Source organism: Myripristis murdjan, chromosome 3, assembly GCF_902150065.1.
Source record: "Myripristis murdjan chromosome 3, fMyrMur1.1, whole genome shotgun sequence".
Classification (NCBI taxonomy): Eukaryota; Metazoa; Chordata; class Actinopteri; order Holocentriformes; family Holocentridae; genus Myripristis; species Myripristis murdjan.
In genome coordinates this window covers 36,575,073-36,593,362 of record NC_043982.1, presented here as the reverse complement: position 1 = coordinate 36,593,362, position 18,290 = coordinate 36,575,073, and the positions used below count along the sequence as shown (strand labels likewise).

Genomic DNA, 18,290 nt, shown 5'->3' with positions numbered 1-18,290 from the left:
GGTCTTGCAGCAGAATCAAGTGAATGTAAAATGTATTTGTGTCAAACGCATTTGACTCAATCACAAAACAAGCAGTCCCCCAAGTTCACTAATCTTGGAAGAAAACATCAAGAAAATGTCCACAGAAAATACAATGTAGCAGCCGATTTTGAAAGCCTGGGCCTCATTCATGTTGGTTATTATGATACAGATTCAGACACACACACACGCACCCCTCCTTGATAAAACACAAAAGGTCTTATCCAGTTACTCAGTTAATCAATGGGATAATCAGTAGAACACTCAATTAATAAAATAATCAATCAGTGCAGCCCTTCTTGACTTCAGGGCTCTATTTTTATGAATCAGTCGCACGAGGTGGAATGTGAAGTCAACGGTGAGATGTGCGGTGCTTTTGTTATTTGTATGGCCAGAGGCGCATTGCACAAGTGTGGGACAGTTGGAAATGGGGTGGGATTAGGAGGAACACATTATCAGCGGGTCTGATAGGGGCTGGTGCTAAGCCACGAACAATCACAACACCTTGTTTCCTTCCCTTCAAAAGAAAGGGAAATGGCACACATTGTGCACTGCCAACTTTGAAATAAAGACAATGGTTTGGAGCAGATCTGTCAAAAACATTTTCTTTGTTTGTTTGTTTGTTTGATAGCGACAGAGCACACTAATGAAAATCAGTATAGAATACAAGCTGTAAACATGCTGGAGTTAGTACGAATGCTAAGTTACATCTGTTCTCCTGACATCCTGTCCATGAGACGCAGAATCACCTCAAGCAAATATACAGAATATTACACCCTTTACCCTAACTCCTCTTGAACTTCATTAGACTTGCTTTTTACTTAAGGTGATTAGTGACCTGGTCTGAGCAGACAGGCAGTGCAAGCACAAACCTCAGTCATCCTTCACACCAAAATAGTCACTACTGCACCTCCATCTCACTGAAGTCATGTTCATCATGAGTCATCAAATTAGCAAATGGTTCAGATGAGAGGGAAACCTGTGTGTGCCAGATGAAAATGGCACTGCTCACTCTGCCATGCACAGTCCCAAAAATAGAGCCCTCAGTCAGAGAGAAGACAACAAATTTAACTGTAGAGGTAATACCACATCAGGGAGGTAATTTGTCTCCTAAGATAGCAAATGTCTGCTTTAAAGAAGCTTTTTTTTTATTGTATTATATTTTTATTTTTCAGTTAATATCTATTTCATTTGAAGTATAGCACTCAAATTGACAAGTAAAATAAAATAAAAATATGCACAGGAATTTGATTTGAAGACAGATATTTTGTGAGTGCGAACCTTCCTTGTTCACGTAGAAGCATTATGTTCTGAAACAAGTAAATCCTGATGGGTCTAGCCTAATCCAGGGAATTGAGTCACAGAATATCCTCATCAAAAATTGGTCTTGAACCCAATATATACAATATTTTCATTGCTTTTTTATCATTTCCCCAAATCATATCACATCTTTTATCGTATAATTTTATAATCCAGGACAAAGTAAAAGAATATTGTCATAAATGAGGGACCATTGACCATTTAGCATCAGATGGATGGAAGGGATGAATGAATGAATAAATCAGAGAACAATGAGATTTCCATAGCAGAGGAGGAGGAGGAGGGCATAGCTGTCTGATATATAATACATGTACCTAGTCATTTATTTATTACCACAGAATGAGAGCCTCCTCTTCTTGGATTAAATTGCAATTTGTTGTCAGGAAGCATGTAATGAATACATATCAGATGCACACCCTCTCTCTCTTTTTCATTTTATCATTTTCTCTCTACCTCGCTCCTTCTTTCTGCTCTCCCTTTGCTTTTTTTTTTGCACTTTTTTTTGGCTATTTGGCTCTTCCCCCCACCATCTTTCCCTCTCATCCCCTCTTTCTGATTTTTTGATGTTCTCTTTGTCGCATTCATGTGACAGATTCAGTGTGGCTGTATAATGCATCCTTGTGTACGGATACATGTGTGTCCCTATTTCTTAAAGGCATTGTGGGTACATGGATGTGTGTGTGTGTGTGGGTACCTGAGAGGATTTTGTCTGTATGTGTATTTTTTTTTTTGTATATTTTATTCTCTTGTGGTTTTATCTCTTGTTGTGCCCATGTGCCAGACCACTTGTGAACCCTTCTTTGTAAGCCTGCATATTTGACCGCTGTGTGTGTGTGTGTGTGTGTGTGTGTGTGTGCTCTCTCTCACCGTATCACAGGCCTCTGTGGTGATGCCCTCATGTGCAGGCTGTAGTAGAGTGGACCCGGTGCGTTGGCATACGCAGGCGCAGACCAGGAAACATTCAGACTGTCACCAGTGGCATCAACCAACCTGGGGGGCGACAACCCATCTGGGGCTAGAGGAAGAAAGGAAGAAAGAAAGAAAGAAAGAAAGGAAGAAAGGAAGAAAGAAAAAAGAAAGAAAGAAAGAAAGAAAGAAAGAAAGAAAGAAAGGAAGGAAGAAAGGAAGAAAGAAAGAGAGGTAAACAGAGGGTAGTGAACAAGACACATACAGTGTGTTAATGTTAGGGCTGGGCAGTATGGACAAAATCAGATTTCACAATATTTTTGACCAAATACCTCAGTATCGATATTGTGATGATACTGTGGACATGACTGCTGGTGCACCAAATATTTACACAATTACACAATTTTTGATAAACAGGCACTGATGGGCAAACAGGCATTTTGATAAATGCTGGTAGGTAAAGGCAGTGAACAGTCGATGTTTTTAAAACCAGGAAAAGACCACTCTTTTGCCATATCATCATATTACAGTATCCAAAATCCCAGATGATATCTAGTCTCTTATCCCAATATTGATATGATATCGATATATTTCCCAGTACTAGTTAAAGTCCAAATTTACAACAGTAATCCCCACAGCTCTGTTCCACAGTGAATCTTTGACGTCCATCTGGGATGGGAGACAGGAGAGAAAAAATAAAAGAAATAAATAATATATATATATGTAACTTTTTTAAAAGAAAGCCAGTCATCCACAACAAGCTGCCTGATGTAGGCTACTGATACTGTATCACTTCTAATAAACACACTAATATGTGCTATCTCTCTCTCTCATATAAACATATACATACACACACACACACACACACACACACACACACACACACACACACACACCAGCACTACATTATGACGCCGCTCTATCAACAGTTAGCCTCTCTACTCTAGCTGATTTGAGCATTACTGTTAGCATAAAATCAGTAAAAACATCTTGATTTTGCATGGTTGCCAGGCTCTTAGCAGAAAAAAAATAGATTACACAAGGAAAGAGGAAATGAGAGAGTGAAAGAGGGAAACAAATGGAGAGAGAGTAGTGTTGTGTGTGGTGAATGAGAGCAGCCCTTCTAAAGTCTCCTGTGTGTAAAGTGACCCTCCTTCAATCAAACATGCTGGTCTCCTTCCACTACTGCTGGACTCTGATTACTGAAGACATCTCAAAGATAGTTGTTACCACATGCAAAGACAGGTGCGCGCACACACACACAGACACGCACATACACACAACTTGTGATAAATAGCTGTTTAAGGATTTGTGAAAAATGCCATAATATCTTTATGAAGGCTCTTTTAGAATATTTGTGGTTCTTATAAAAAATCATTACACTAATGGCTAAATCTCTGTGCACACTCTGTAAGCATCTACATGGATCTAGAACTCAATATGGGAAAAGAAAATGAAGATGTTAATATCTTGTGTGTGGCTTAGTGTGTGCAAGCTCTGGGACTGCATATGGTGAAGGGGCAGGGTAATGCTCCAAGGGGGTTAAATAAAGTGATTATTTATGTCTTGATGGATAACAGGATGTGTGTGAGTTTGTGTGTGAGTGTGTGTCTGTCTTTGTATACATGTGTATATATATTGTTATCAAGATATGAAATGATCCATATCATGATAGAAGCTTAGCTTAGCTTAACTATAGCTGTTCCAAAAAATGGGTGCAATGAACATTGCAATTTTTTTCAATGCTGCAATGATTTTCTAGCTCCTTATATTGATAGGTCTTTTTTATGTACTTAATTTTCAGACAGTATTTTGACATCTCGATTTTAGTGCACTGTTTTAGGTAAATTCCCCATGCTGATTTTGATTTAATGAATTGGAATGAGACTTTTGAATTTAACTGTTTTGAGTCACTTCATCTATCTACCATATAATCATATAATATGTTGTATTTTGTCTATCCAGGTCTTATGCACCATACTGGATTTTGAGCTCTACTGATACATTTTCAGCCAACTGTATAGAGTATTTCAAAGTATCGTGAAGCAAATCATATTGAGGCCCATGTATTGTGATAAGATTGTAACATGAGGTCCTTTCCAATACCCAGCCCCATTAGGAACACAACTGTTTAAAACAGTTGTAATAGCCCTTTAACACAAAACACTTTTGTCACATGATCTCGGATCAGCACTTCCACTTACAGCATCTGTCAATGCTGTAGCGTGGTTGAATAGAGAGTTCTTCCCTGTGAGTGTGTGTATGTATGTAAAAAGAGTGAGCAAAAGAAAGACAGAGATGTGTGTGTGAATGTGCATGTGTGCAAGTGCAGGCTTGTGTGTGTGCGTGTGTGTGTGTGTGTGTGTGTGTGTGTGTGTGTGTGTGTGTGTGTGCGCGCGCATCTGTTTTGACTTTACTGATAAAGTCAACAGGTTGTGAATTGAATTGAACTGAATAAAATGAAAATCTGCTAAGAACTACCTGGGGCAATTTGAAGATAATGAGGTGAGTCAATAGTTGGTGCGCTGTGTGTTTGTGTGTATGTCTGCGTCCGTTATTGTGCATTTGTGTGTCTCTATGCAGGCATTTGGATATGAATATTCCCCAAAACTCTTCGAGATACAGACTTTTTTGATACAAGAATTGACTCCTGCCGCACTGACACACACCCACACACACCCAAAACACATACACCACACAGACACACACTGCCGGTGAGCCTGTGTCTCTCTCATGCTGTGTTAGCAGGTACAATATCAGAGGTGTCAGTAATCGTTTTAAACTATGCACTTTTATGTTCACTTCTCTCTCTCTGCTCTCCTCCTCCTCTGCTCTTCTGTCTCTCGCTCCGCTATCTTCTCTCTGTTCTTTCATAGAACAAGGACGCATCAAGACAGTTTGCCTTAAAGAAGTCTAAAGAGATGCCAGAGGCACGGAGAGGTAGAGAGAGCGATGGAAAGAGAGGAAACGTCTGGTATTTAAAATTTATACTTTCTTATGCCTTTGTTTTGAACTTGAACAGTAGAACTTTCCGGAGTCTGTCTTTTGTTGTTCTCTAACTGAGGCATATGTGTGAGTGTGTGTATTTGCGTGTGTGTGCTTGTGTGTGTGTGTGTGTGTACGCATGCATTCAACCCTTTTGTTAACACTGGTTGAAGCGGTGAGACTTGTGTTTGTATGTGTGAGTGTGTGTGTGTGTGTGTGTGTCGGAGTCTGGTTACCATTATCTCCAGACTGCTCTGATCAGCTTTGGCATTTATCAGTATGCACAATCAGCCTCTATTCTACCCAATCACACACACACACACACACAACACAGCCAAAACACAGTGCAAAACAAAAATGTATTCAGACCAGTAAATGGTGTGAGTGTGTCCGTGCTCCTCATCTGAAGAATAATTCCTTTTCTTTTACAGAGCGATCCTTGAAAAGAAACCCTTACCAGGTATCAAGAGCCAGTTAAACTCACCCATCAATTTAACAACTTAAAAAAAGGTGTTAGATATGCTTTCATAAATCTAGGCTTCATATGCTATATAAATCAGTACATATGCTATCTGAAAGCTTTTAACCTAACATGCCTTGAAAATACAAAGAGCTGTATATTTTTTAATTGCAGGTGGCCCCAGAGGGAAACAAGCCCCCAACTTTACCGGTCAAGCTGCTGTACTGTGAGACATGAAGCCAAGCCCTACCTACTGAGCTACACAGGCAGTGAAACTAACCAAAGTATTTTGCTTTTCTGCACTGAAAGTCCTCAACATGCTTACAGAGACATCACAGACGGATCCTACAACATGCTGATCTATGTACTACAATATAATGTCTAAAAGGGCTGAGTGACATACTGATATTATATTGACAGTGATAGGAGACTATATATTTTCTGTTGTAGCTGTTCTAATATTTGCCTCTACCTGCTTGGTCATCAAACCCATATTACTAATGACTGTTGATCAAAAAGATCTTGTATGGAAATATCTCACGAAACCACCAAGCGTCACCCCTACAGTGCTGTCGTGAGATTGATACTGAGGTATTCAGTCAAAGGTATGACATTTGTCCATACTGAGTCCTAACGTCTCATTTAGCATCATTTCATTTATACGACAATAAAGAGGAGGAAGTCATAAATTCATAGTTAGAGACCAACTGATACTGGATTTTTGTAACTAATCCTGCTATTGCTATTTGGGACAAAAAATTCCAATATTAGATGAAATTTTTTATACACAGAAGTATACATAATCAAATACACGTGTTTGATAAAGATATGTACTGGAGGCTTGATATTTTACTGCTGAAACTTTTTAACACAATCCAGACCACCAGCAGGTCAGCTGTGACACACTACTCTGCCAACCTATGTGCCATAAAAAGTGTTGTAAACACCAGAGTCTGCTGGACAAGCTATTTAATCACAACACTATTTTCAAATTATCTTAAATTATAAGTGTCTTTACTGTAATAATGTATTTTTTGCATATTTGCCAACATATACGCCAATACCAATGCATGTCTGATGAGTCAGTGTTTGCCAGTCATCGGTCACACTCTAACTGATAGCATGGTAAATCACAATGGTTGGTTTCAGTACCGGCTGGAGGAGTGGTAACAGTACGACGAAGGCTCTGCACACAGCCCTGTGTGTTACATCCTCTGACCCAGAAGGTGTATCTGGTATAAGGCTGCAGGTCAGTCACGGACAACCAGCTGCCTGCTGACAAACCTCCATCCAATACACCATCACCATCTAAGAGACAGACAGAGAGAGAGAGAGAGAGAGAGAGAGAGAGAGAGAGAGAGAGAGAGAGAGAGAGAGAGAGAGAGAGAGAGAAGAGAGAAGAGAGAGAGAGATGCATAAGGGTTCAGGTCAAGCATATTGTACTGCACTATACTACACTACAGTATATAAATGGTGAGGGGAAAGACAGAAGTTTGTTTCTCATAAATATCATCATTTCCATGGCATTTTTGCTTTATTAAAGTCAGACTGACATAACGACAAGGCCAACAGATACAGACAGATAGACGCATGCAGGAAGCGAGGTAATTAGAGGAGAGTGAGTGAGAGAGCGAGAGAGAGGCAGACTGATTGAGAGCAACTGAGTGATCAAAAGACAGAGAGGCCTCTATATTGAGGTTATGCAAGGATACTCAAAGAGAAAGGATCAGAAAATTACACCATGCAAACCTATCCAATATATCCACACACACACACACACACACACACACACACACACACACACACACACACACACACACACACACACACACACACACACACGTCAGCTCTGTGTGAACTGATGGAGGTAGTGTGTATCAAAGAAGCAAGGGGTTATGGGTAACTAGAGCGAAACACCATCTCTCTCTTTCTTCCACGCCTCTCTTATCCCTCTCTCCACTCATTTTAATCTGTCTGTTCCTCTGTGAGACACAGATCAAAGTCCCTGACTGTGTGTGTGTGTGTGTGTGTGTGTGATAGAGAGAGAGAGAGAGAGAGAGATAAAGAGAGAGTTTGCGTATGTAAGTGAAAGGATGTGTTTCTCTGTGTGTGTGTGTGTGTGTGTGTGTGTGTGTGTGTGTGTGTGTGTGTTACACTCTCTCCCCTACCTCTGTTTCCCTCATGTCCAATCCTCCCCTTTCCCATCTTCTCTTTACACTACCGATGCTTTCACCTCCTCAACTGAGAACTTCTTGTCTTCTCTTGATTTTTTTTTTTACTTGCCGTCTTTTCTAATATATCTATGGAAATACAAGCCTCTCATCTCTCCTCTCACTATATACTCTTTTACTTCGACTCGACTTTGTTCTTCCTTCCGTCTTCATGGCCTTGTTTTGCTCTAGCCTCCTCTCCTCTACTTTCAAGGATTTCAGAGTGGAGGGAAGGAGGTTTGATTGGTCCTATTGTTATTCTTCCATTTCATGTCTGACTTTCGCTGTAAGTTGGCATTCTTTGTGTATGGGTGTGTGTGTCTCCATACATACTACCCTGTTCCACTCATTCCTTCATTACTTTATTATCAAGCAACCTGATTAGTACACTATGAGTTGGTTAAGTGTATTGATCCCCTTGAAAGGAATGCATTAGGGGAGGGTATTCTCACCGATTCCCTGATTTGATTCTGATTCAAAGGGTCTCAATTCCATTTGATACCTTTTTTCAATTTGATTTGATTCCATATCAATTCAGGTAGGGGTATGAGCTCATTTGTTCAAAATGTATAATTTGGTCAGCTGAGTTTCCCTATGCTAGCAGTTCAGCAGATAACATCTGCAGGACCAGAAGCATGAAACAAATAACATTTAGCAAAGGTCTTCACACAGCAACTGAAGATTTAAATATGGATCTACAGATTTTTAGAATCAATATCAGATTGTTCAAATGAAGATCACATTAATGGCATTAACATTTTTCAATGTGCACAACAGTATTAGTGTGATTCCAGGAAAAATATGAGTATAATGATCCATGCACAAGAAAAAAAAAAGAATCACTCAGAACTTTTCCTGTGACATGAAAAGCGCTGACAATAGCTATTATGAAAATGGCTAAAAGTTACATTTAATCATCAGGAAAGTATCACTAAGAAGAGGCACTCAGCAGAAGCATTAAAGAAGTAGTAGCAGTAAAGAGGTAGCAAAGTAAAGCACATAACACCATTTTAAATCTATTGGATGCTTCTTGAATATATGAAACATTTTCTATCACCCAGCCTGCATGCCACAGTACCTTAGGTATTATGTGTTGCAAACAGTGCATCACAGGCAATCACACTTTATTTGAAATACATTACAGAAATATGGATTGATCTTGGAATAATAATAATGTGGTGTATGGTTACTCATGAGAGCAATGAAAGCATACCTGAATAATCTGATCGACACAACAGTACAAAGTATAATGTGCAGCTGGATTTGTGGAGAAGCCACACAGAAAATGTATTCAAGGTTTATCTGGCAATTGAGAGGTAATCCATTTTTGTGTCTGGCAATTGTACTAATGCGCCCTTTATGCTACATGCGATGATACAGAAACAAAATGAAACCACACTGGTCATTTGCCTTCTCCCTCTGTGGATACATATTTATATGTATTTGTGAGTGTGTGTTATCTGAATATGTGCAAAAGAATGCATAGCTCATATGTACCACATTCATTTGTGTATATGTATTGTCAGTGTGCTCCCAGGTGTGTGTGTGTGTTCAGTTTTAAAGTCTGTGTTGTAAGTATGAGAGGGAGAGAATACAGGTCTCTCTTGTAGAAGAGATTTTTAATCTCAATGGGACTATAATGGTAAAATAATGGTAAAATACAACAAATTGTCCATTTCCATGCATGCCTGCTGGTGTTACCTTTGCTTGTGTAGTGCAGCGTGTAATTGAGGCTCCCATTTGGCCTGGGTGGGGCTGTCCAGCGGGCTCGAAGCGTTCGAGAGCTCTGATTGGTCAGCTCCAGTAAAACTGGGCCCTCTGGGGCTGTCTCCAATGTATGCACCTCCACCTGATATGAAAAAGATACAAAGAGACACAAACACACACAAATGTACATATGTACATATCAAATGTGTATCAGTTTTTAATCAGTACTGACAATGAGTATATGAGGGACTATGATGCAGTGTAAAACTTTTTTCTAGACCAGGATCAGCTGTTTCTTTTATCAAAATTAACCCCTCTGCACTTCTTTCTTTCTTTCTGCCCTGTCATTCCCGTCTCACCCTCTTGCTCTCCTGTTGCCCTCTCCTTGGCTGCCCTCCACCTCCTCACTTTCTATTTCATCTCTCCTCGCTCCAGTCTACCCTGAACTCCTCCATCATTTCTCCTCACTGGTCCTTCCCCTGACTCCTTTCTCCTACTCTTTACCTTCCCCCATCTCTGCTCCCATTCTGCTGTGTCAGCCGTTCTTGAGGTGTTTGACTAAATACGGCATCCATATTGGAAAAATGCCCAAAAATATGGCCTGTCGTCAGAGGCATCGTTGAGCTCGGAGTGGCATTTCCTACCAAATGTCACTGTCACCACGCCAACCCTCATTATTGAGCCGAGAGAATCGATCACCTTTATGCACACACATACTCACACAATGAGGAATGTGTGTGCATTCTAAATTGATGTGTGTGTTTGTGCATCTGTCCAGTATCTACGTGTGTATGCAGACCTATGCATTCCTCCATCTACATGTACCTGTGCTTTTGTGTGTTGTTTAGGTACAGTAATAATAACATTTTCATGCTGTGCAAATACATTTGTTTTGCTTCTCTGCTTTGCCAGCTGTTGACGTAATAATAATATCCACGCAACAGTTAGTTTATGAAAGCTTTTAAAGTTGAGGCTTTAAACAGTTGGTATCTTGGGGAAAAAAATCCCCACAGGAAGTGATGGGATTCATGTTTTTGACAGCAGTAACTACAGTTAATTTGGATTACACAGAAAAACTGGTTTGTATGACCAGCAGTATATATGCGTTATTATGAATCCTACTACATTTCTGGGCAAGATACACCCACATGGTGAAAGTTACGGTTACGATTGGGTTAGTGTGTGTGTGTACGCTTGTGTGTGATTTACTGACCACCGGTCCCTTGCCACAGCCCTGTGCCGTACAGGCCTGCAGTCTGAGCGTGTGTCGGCTCCATGGAGAGAGTCCCTCAACCACGAAGAACCTCTGGGAGGAACTGGAGTTTAAAACAAGCGCTCCATCCAGCCACAGACCATAGCTGGTTATTACACCTGTCAAAAGAACACACCTGGGTATTACATTCATTGAAGTGTAACTTCATTGAGGTTAACACTAAACATTTTCAAAATGAAGACTGATAAAATGTCCTCTGTACACTCTGTTAATATTGTCTGACAAAAAGACACAGTTTCACCAACAAAACTACCTTACTTTCTGTCAGTTTATCATACACTCTTCTGAATTATCTGAAACTGATGTGAAATTACACTTGTTATTTTTAATTACTTTTTTTACTTTCTGTGATACTTTGACACTACATCTTTTGTCTTTCCTGAAAATGTCTGTTACACACCCCCTTGGCTTCATTTTTAGAAGTGCTTACGTTACTTTTTTATGATGCTCTTTTCTCTCTTTACATTGGTCACTTATGCAGTGTGGCAGGACTATGTAGAATCCCAATGACAGTGAGAGCCTGACCATTTCAGTGTGCAGTCTGGGTTACTGGATTACAGTGTGAGTAAAATCTGACTTGGGAGCTCCTGATCTGCCGGTTAATTGTTAATTTTAAGTGGCATTGAAACAAAAAAAAAACAAAAAAAATGTAACAACAACCGTATGAGGATAAATGCCTGCAGAAGGACAGCAGTGCATGAACACACATACACACATGAGCAGCACACAGGCGCATTGCCAAAACACACACACATACACACCTACACTCATATGGAAACTTGCACATTTACATACACACATACAAAAACACACACCGACACTATAATTACATTACATTCACCTAATAAAAAAAAAGAAGCAGTACGGTGCCAAATGTGCTTTTCCTTAATAAAAATGCATAAAGGGGCTCAAAAGATCAGCGCTAAGAACTAAGAGTCTATTCTGCTTTAATCATGTGTGGGTTTTATTATTGCTCTATACAGATACACACACCTATCAGGGAAATGAAGACACAAAAACCCCACCAACGCCAACTACATCTGGGTAGCTTTTAATGTGGCCAATCGTGTGTGTGTGTGTGTGTGTGTGTATGTGCGTGAATAAGCCCATATCAGTATAGGTTGTAATAAAGACAGGTTGGGAAATGAAGCAGCGAATGCATAACAGGCTTATTTCCCCTCTTTGTCTGCGTGTTGCCCCGACCTAATCCCCGAGAGGATTATCCCCCACAAATCCCTGCGGAATTGGGGAGAAGGAGAGAGGGAGGGGAGAGAGAGAGAGAGAGAGATGGAGAGAGAGAGAGTGAGAGAGAGAGTGAGAGAGAAATAAACACAGAATCTCCGTGTTGTGGAACCCAAGAGAGCTTATCACCCTAATCATCATCGTGGCCATCCATTTATTAAAAAAAAAAAGAGCTAAATAAAATAAAGCACTGAGCTCTTCTCCCTTTTTAACCAGAAATTAAAGCTTTTTAAGCATGAGATAATCGGGTAATCATGATTAAGTGTCTCCCTTGTTATAAATTTCTGTCATCGGATGAGAAAAGATTGAAGTAATTTATCCAAGCTAATATGCGCACACATCACAGGGTTTATGGTGCGAAATGCACTCATGTGGCATTAGGCGTAAAACACACATGATTCACATTACACGCACACACACATTATGGAATTACACATACTTTAACTAGCATGGCAGTAATATTTGATAATATGTGACAGTGCGTTGTACATTAGAGACTGTGAAATGGTGTGGGAAATCTTCAGATGGTTTTCATCACTCAATTCATTTGGTTTCATAGGATATACGGTATTTTCTAATATAATCCTTGGTAATTCAGCTTAGAGTGCTTTATTTGATGAAAAATATACTATTCTAAGTAGATTAAATCATGGTAAATTATGCTATTTGAAGCCAAATACTTTGTGTTAACTGTATGTGTGCATGTTTAGGTACGTGTGTATATGTGTGTCCCAGCTTGTTTCTGGAAATGAATGTATTGAGGTGCGTATCTTTAAATGTAAATGCCATGAATGATATACTTTCAAAAAACAACATCCAGTGACCGATAGACTGATGTGCTGTCTAAGATGCTTTACTGAGTATTCACAGTTCACAAAGTCTTTCTCTGTATCTACCCTTCTCTTTCATGAAGGAGAGGTGTAGATAGTGGAATCAATGAGGGAGCATGGCTTCATCCAGGATCCAGGCCCGGACTCCTCCAGCAAAAGCAGGCCTTTCTAGTATTTTGCACTTTATGTAAAGATGTAATGCATGTTTTTGAGGTAATGAAGGTGACTAGTATTATCTGCTGTACATACTGGGATAGCAAGTTTGGACAAAATCATTGGGGATAGCACATTGGACTAACAAAAGTAATAGAGTAACAGAGAAAGCACTGCTTGAAGAAGAAGAAGAAGAAGAAGAAGAAGAAGGGGGCAGGAGGAGGAGGAGGAGGAGGAAAAGGAGGAGGACAGCACCAAAAAGGTAAAAAAAAAAAAAAAAAACTGACTTAAGTTCGACTTAATATTACAACATACTACATAGTAACTACATAGTGAGGATGTAATTATATACTCAAAGTTGTTACTGCTTATCAGCCTAATTTTCCACATATTGGTAAGAAATGAATGTAGACTGTGATCTTAAATGATGCAACAGATACATTTCACTGCTGTGTCCAATAGTTTGAGTTGTTGTGACTCTTGTATTCTCTGTCTCAGACGGCAGTACGCTGACTGATAGTGCATCACTGCTGGCTCTTCCTAAGTGCCAGCTCACTGAATTCTGAGTGACTTTTAATTTTCATATTGCAATTCTAAATCTATGCAAGAAAATAATGTGCAGGAAATCCTTCTGTCCATAACTTTCTCTAAAACAGCGGCACACGGACAATAGTTGAGTATGCATGGAGTCTTTTTTATCTGCAGTGAAAACGAAGACGGCATGCGATCCATGTCAATAGCTGCATTCAAATTCACATCAAAAGTACATGATATATACCTTGGCCCAGCTCTTTGCTGTGGATTTTAATTGGCTGCAAGCAAATAAGATGAAAATGAGAGAGGATGAGAGGAGCAGCGAAAACAGAGAGCGGCAGAGTGTGTGTATGTGTGTGTGTGTGTGTGTGCCTGTCTGCTGCCAGCCTGCAGTTCTCCGTTCAGTCAAAAGGGAGCACTTTTCATCCACTTAAAGAAGCTCCGTGCAGCATTGCTCTCTCACTGTCTGTCTCTGTTTGTCTCTGTCTCATACTGTGCTTTCCCACACTCTGTCTCTCTCTATCTGTCTCTGCCCTCTCTCTCCCTCTCTCTCTAAGCCTTTTATGTCTCTCCCTTGTCTTTCTGTCTGTATTTTCCTTTCGTTTTCCCCTACCCTTTTCCCTCTCTCTTTTTCACACACTCTGCTCCCCTCCCCTCACACAGAGGGAAATGCTCTTCTGTTTCATTGTCACTGGTTGGGGAAACCTGTATAATTCAGACATGATCAGCACTGGGAATCCTCCTAATGTCAGTGCGCTTTGTGATACAGTGGATATCATGTCTTCATTTTAACAGTTTAAATCCAGCCTGATACTTGATGTTGCATATCGCTGTCATCACCATCATTATCGCCCCTTGTTTCTTCGCCTCTTGCCCCTCTTTCTACTTCTCTCATCTCTCCAGTGACTCTTCTGTATCTGATAAAGTACAATGAATAAAATGGCATGACACTAATTTTTGGGGAAAGAAAACCTACATCATATGGATAAAAGGCATTTGTTATATATGACTTTTGTGGTTTGTCATTGTGTGTCCTCCCTCCATTGTTTAAGTGTGCATGCATCTGTGTGTGTGTGTGTGTGTGTGTGTGTGATCTGACCATTGGGAGTTTCAGGAGGCCTCCAGCTAACGTTGAGTGTACGGGGGGACAAAGGGGTGACGATGGGTGCTGGAACATTCTCTGGGGTGCTCTCCTGCGTCCGGACCTGACTGGCGGGGCTTGAGGTGCACCCTCCTCCTGTGCAGGCCTGACAAGCACACATGCAAACACACACACACACACACACACACACACACATTTACATATAAATGTATAAGAATTAATGTGAAGATGCAAATCCACTCACAAAATCATGTGCAAAGATGAAAGTGCAAGGATGTGTGTGCATGTGTGTGTGTGTGTGTATGTTGTACTCACAGCCAGTGTGATGGTGTAAACTGTTCCAGGGGTCAGGTTGCGGAGTGTGTGGTCCTCAAACAGTTCTGAGCTGTTATAGGCCAAGACAGGCTCCGCCCCGTTACGTGACAGGAAGATGGAATAGGACTGCAAAACGCCGTTTACCTGGGAGGGGCGGGACCACCTGGAACAGAGGAAGAGGAATAAGGAGAACGTTTTTCACTCGTGGCGCTGCATGGAAAGAGATTTGTATCCGAAGTTGTACTTGGATTGCATCATTTTAAACTGATCATGCTCATTTTGAACCAGTTATTCCAAAAAAAAAAAAAAAAGTTGAATTTCAATTTCATTTCATTCTTATTATACAGAAAAATAAAAGTAACACCACAGATGTCAAAATGTTTTACAATTCCTGTTCTGCAGGTCTCATCACAATACAAAAACAAAAAAACAACAAACAACAAACAACATGTAACAGCTACACAGTCACTACAGGGGAGATGACAGAGTGAGTGAGATGGTGTGTGAGAGCTGAAATCCTGATATGATGGAAGGACACACCATTATAGATCTAATGGAACATGGGATCTCATTCCACATTTTAATGTATGTATGGAAAAACAATCTCATCTCAGTTGATCTAGGAGTGATGTCGTTCTGACTTGTGTTGTGTCATATAAGTAAGACAGTAAATGTTGGAGTAGAGTCATTGTTTTGGATCTGAAAGTAGAATCTAATGGCTGGATTGTTGGCGTAGTTTATAAATCTGAATTATCTGATTCAATAGTGACACTGTCCCACTCCTCTTCTAGTCAATACCAAGCGATGTGGCATTGTGTCTTTCTCATCTCCTCATCAATGATTGAGCCTTATTTTCCCTTTATGGTTGAAAATTGTGCCCGAGCTACCAGTAATGAGCTGCAGGAGAAGACTCGATACATCAGTTTGTTGGCCTGCAGATGGATAGTGGGCTTTATAGTGATTAGTGCAGGCCTTTAGTGACGACCAGCATTGTGTTTGAACACTGTCATACTAACAGCTGTTGTGTAGGATATCACAAAACTATTTTAACATGAAAAATCACTGTAGTGAGGGATACAATATAGATAATTTTGGGAGGAAACCATGTCAGTTATCCACCTTTATTGTTGAATGCAGAAGTAAAGAGCTGGTCGAACATATGTTTTTTTTGTGCCGCTCTTCCGTTTGATAACTTCCCTGCCGACTCGCTTGACTAGCTTATTTGACAATGTTGTGGGAGCACTTGCAAAAATCAATCGGTTGTTGTGTTAGCTGCTGCGGTGAAAAGTGAGTTAGCTAGCCAACGGCGAGAAGTGCCTGACCAGAAGTCTGACACAGAAAAAAAAAAAAAAAAAAAAAACTTCTTTCACCACTTTTGAGAACACTAAAGCAAAATGAGATTGTAGTTTTACACAGACATACTAAACATTATAGGGCATTGTGTTTTTTCAGTGTTTGTTTTTATGTTACTTACACAAAACAAGCTTATTTTGCAAAGTTTTTGCTTTGATTAGAAGCGTATTATTGCAATAAAAAATGCTTGTAAACACCCCTTCCAAAGCAGTACTTAAAAAGAAAAAACTGTATTTGAGGATTTTAAACAAATAAGATTATGTAAACAAAGCTACCATTCTTTTTTGTCTGTATTAAGAAAATTTGCATTTTATTTTGTTTTCATTTATTTTATTAATTTTCTTTCTGGAATAGTGTAGAGTATCTTGTGATTTTTTTCTGCCTGTGGAAAGATTGGAGGATTACTTAAGCAGCAAAGGAGTCAAATTGGTAACTGAATTTCATGTTTTGCACTGGTCAGTTTACTCCTTGACTATTTGTTACATCTTTGTGACAAAAGGCTTTGATAAATATGTTCTGTATTATAGGTTTAACGGACAGCACTTGGTATTTACAGCATCGTGGCCTCATAAAGACTCATTTGAAAGGACCTGAGCATGAGACACAGAGAGACAGAGAGTGAGAGAGCAGCATTTAAACGTCTGTGGGTTTCCTGAAGAGTCCATTTCTCCAATCACCACACCAGACTGCTCTGTTTATGTATGTGTACGTGTGTGTGTGTGTGTGTGTGTGTGCGGGCACGCACAGTTCCCTTTGTCAGATAGTTGTGTCCTCTGTTCTATATTTAGAAAAAGAAAGTCAACCCCTGCAGCAGAGTGACGGAAAGTGAGGACGAGGGAAGGTGAGGGATGTTCCACTGTAAAGTACAGAAAGAGCAAGGCAGGGAGAGAGGGTGGAAATAAACATTAAAACAAAGTTTATGTTGAGAGCAGAGTGAAGATCAAAAATACATGCTGCTGCTCCCTCCCTGCTTAACAGAGCTCCTGCAATCTGCTGAAATGGTGAGACTTGCTACTGAAATTGTTGAGTGCACAAGCAAATCTTTAGTAAAATGATTTGTTGTGTTAACTTGTATTTTTATGATAACGTTTTGCCTGGACCACACAAAGCCAGCAGTGGAAGTTCTCTCAATATTATAGACCAACATTTGCTGATATGTTTGTGCTGTTTAATTTCAAATAAAGGGCTATAGATATACAGTAATGTCGGTGTTGAAAGTGACATCCACCTTTCTGTAAATATACACAATACAAAATATGTCTGTTTTACTTATTTATTAAAGTAACAACATGTATCTTATATTTTTGGACTGATGGTACTATCAATTAAGTTATTAATTATTAATGAAGTATTTCTGATTCTGATCAACTGTTTCACAATTATTATTATTACAACACAACACTCACTGTATTACTGAAAACCATCTTCGTTTTAACTTCTCCAGCAATTGTTAGAAATCCCAGAGTGGCCCACCCTGCCGACTGGTACCAGGGGAGGCCATTTTAAAAAGTGATGGATTCCCTTCTTAGGTCCTTCCATTAAAAAACAGTTTTTGACTGATGACTGATGGCTTGTGTTAGCACACAATTAGCCACTTTGGCTAATCTGTCACATTTATTATAAGATTTATATGCTGTCGATGGGCACGGTGATGTATGCCCGTTGTTTGAATCGTTAAATCAAAGGGGAGTTCTGATAATTTGTATCATAATTCATTCTAATAATGGATTCAGAAACCCATTTATTTTAGAGGTGTGTTAAGAAATTGTTAAGAAATAATAGGTTAAGCTGCACACCACGCTTTCGGGATACAGTTGTTTCAAAACCCATCTCACCACTTTTGAAATGTAAGCCCCTGTCTTCCTCTGTCTCTCTCATAAAG

General features: G+C 39.8%; 1 protein-coding gene across 1 annotated transcript in view; it reads right to left on the bottom strand.

The window, feature by feature from the left end:
• The window catches only part of ush2a (Usher syndrome 2A (autosomal recessive, mild)), a 277,638-nt gene that overhangs the window by 131,060 nt on the left and 128,288 nt on the right, over positions 1–18,290 (bottom strand). The window contains 6 exon segments of the mRNA XM_030046799.1: positions 2,206–2,353; positions 6,842–6,997; positions 9,601–9,748; positions 10,820–10,977; positions 14,738–14,885; positions 15,056–15,218. Coding sequence (XP_029902659.1) covers positions 2,206–2,353; positions 6,842–6,997; positions 9,601–9,748; positions 10,820–10,977; positions 14,738–14,885; positions 15,056–15,218 — 921 coding nt within the window.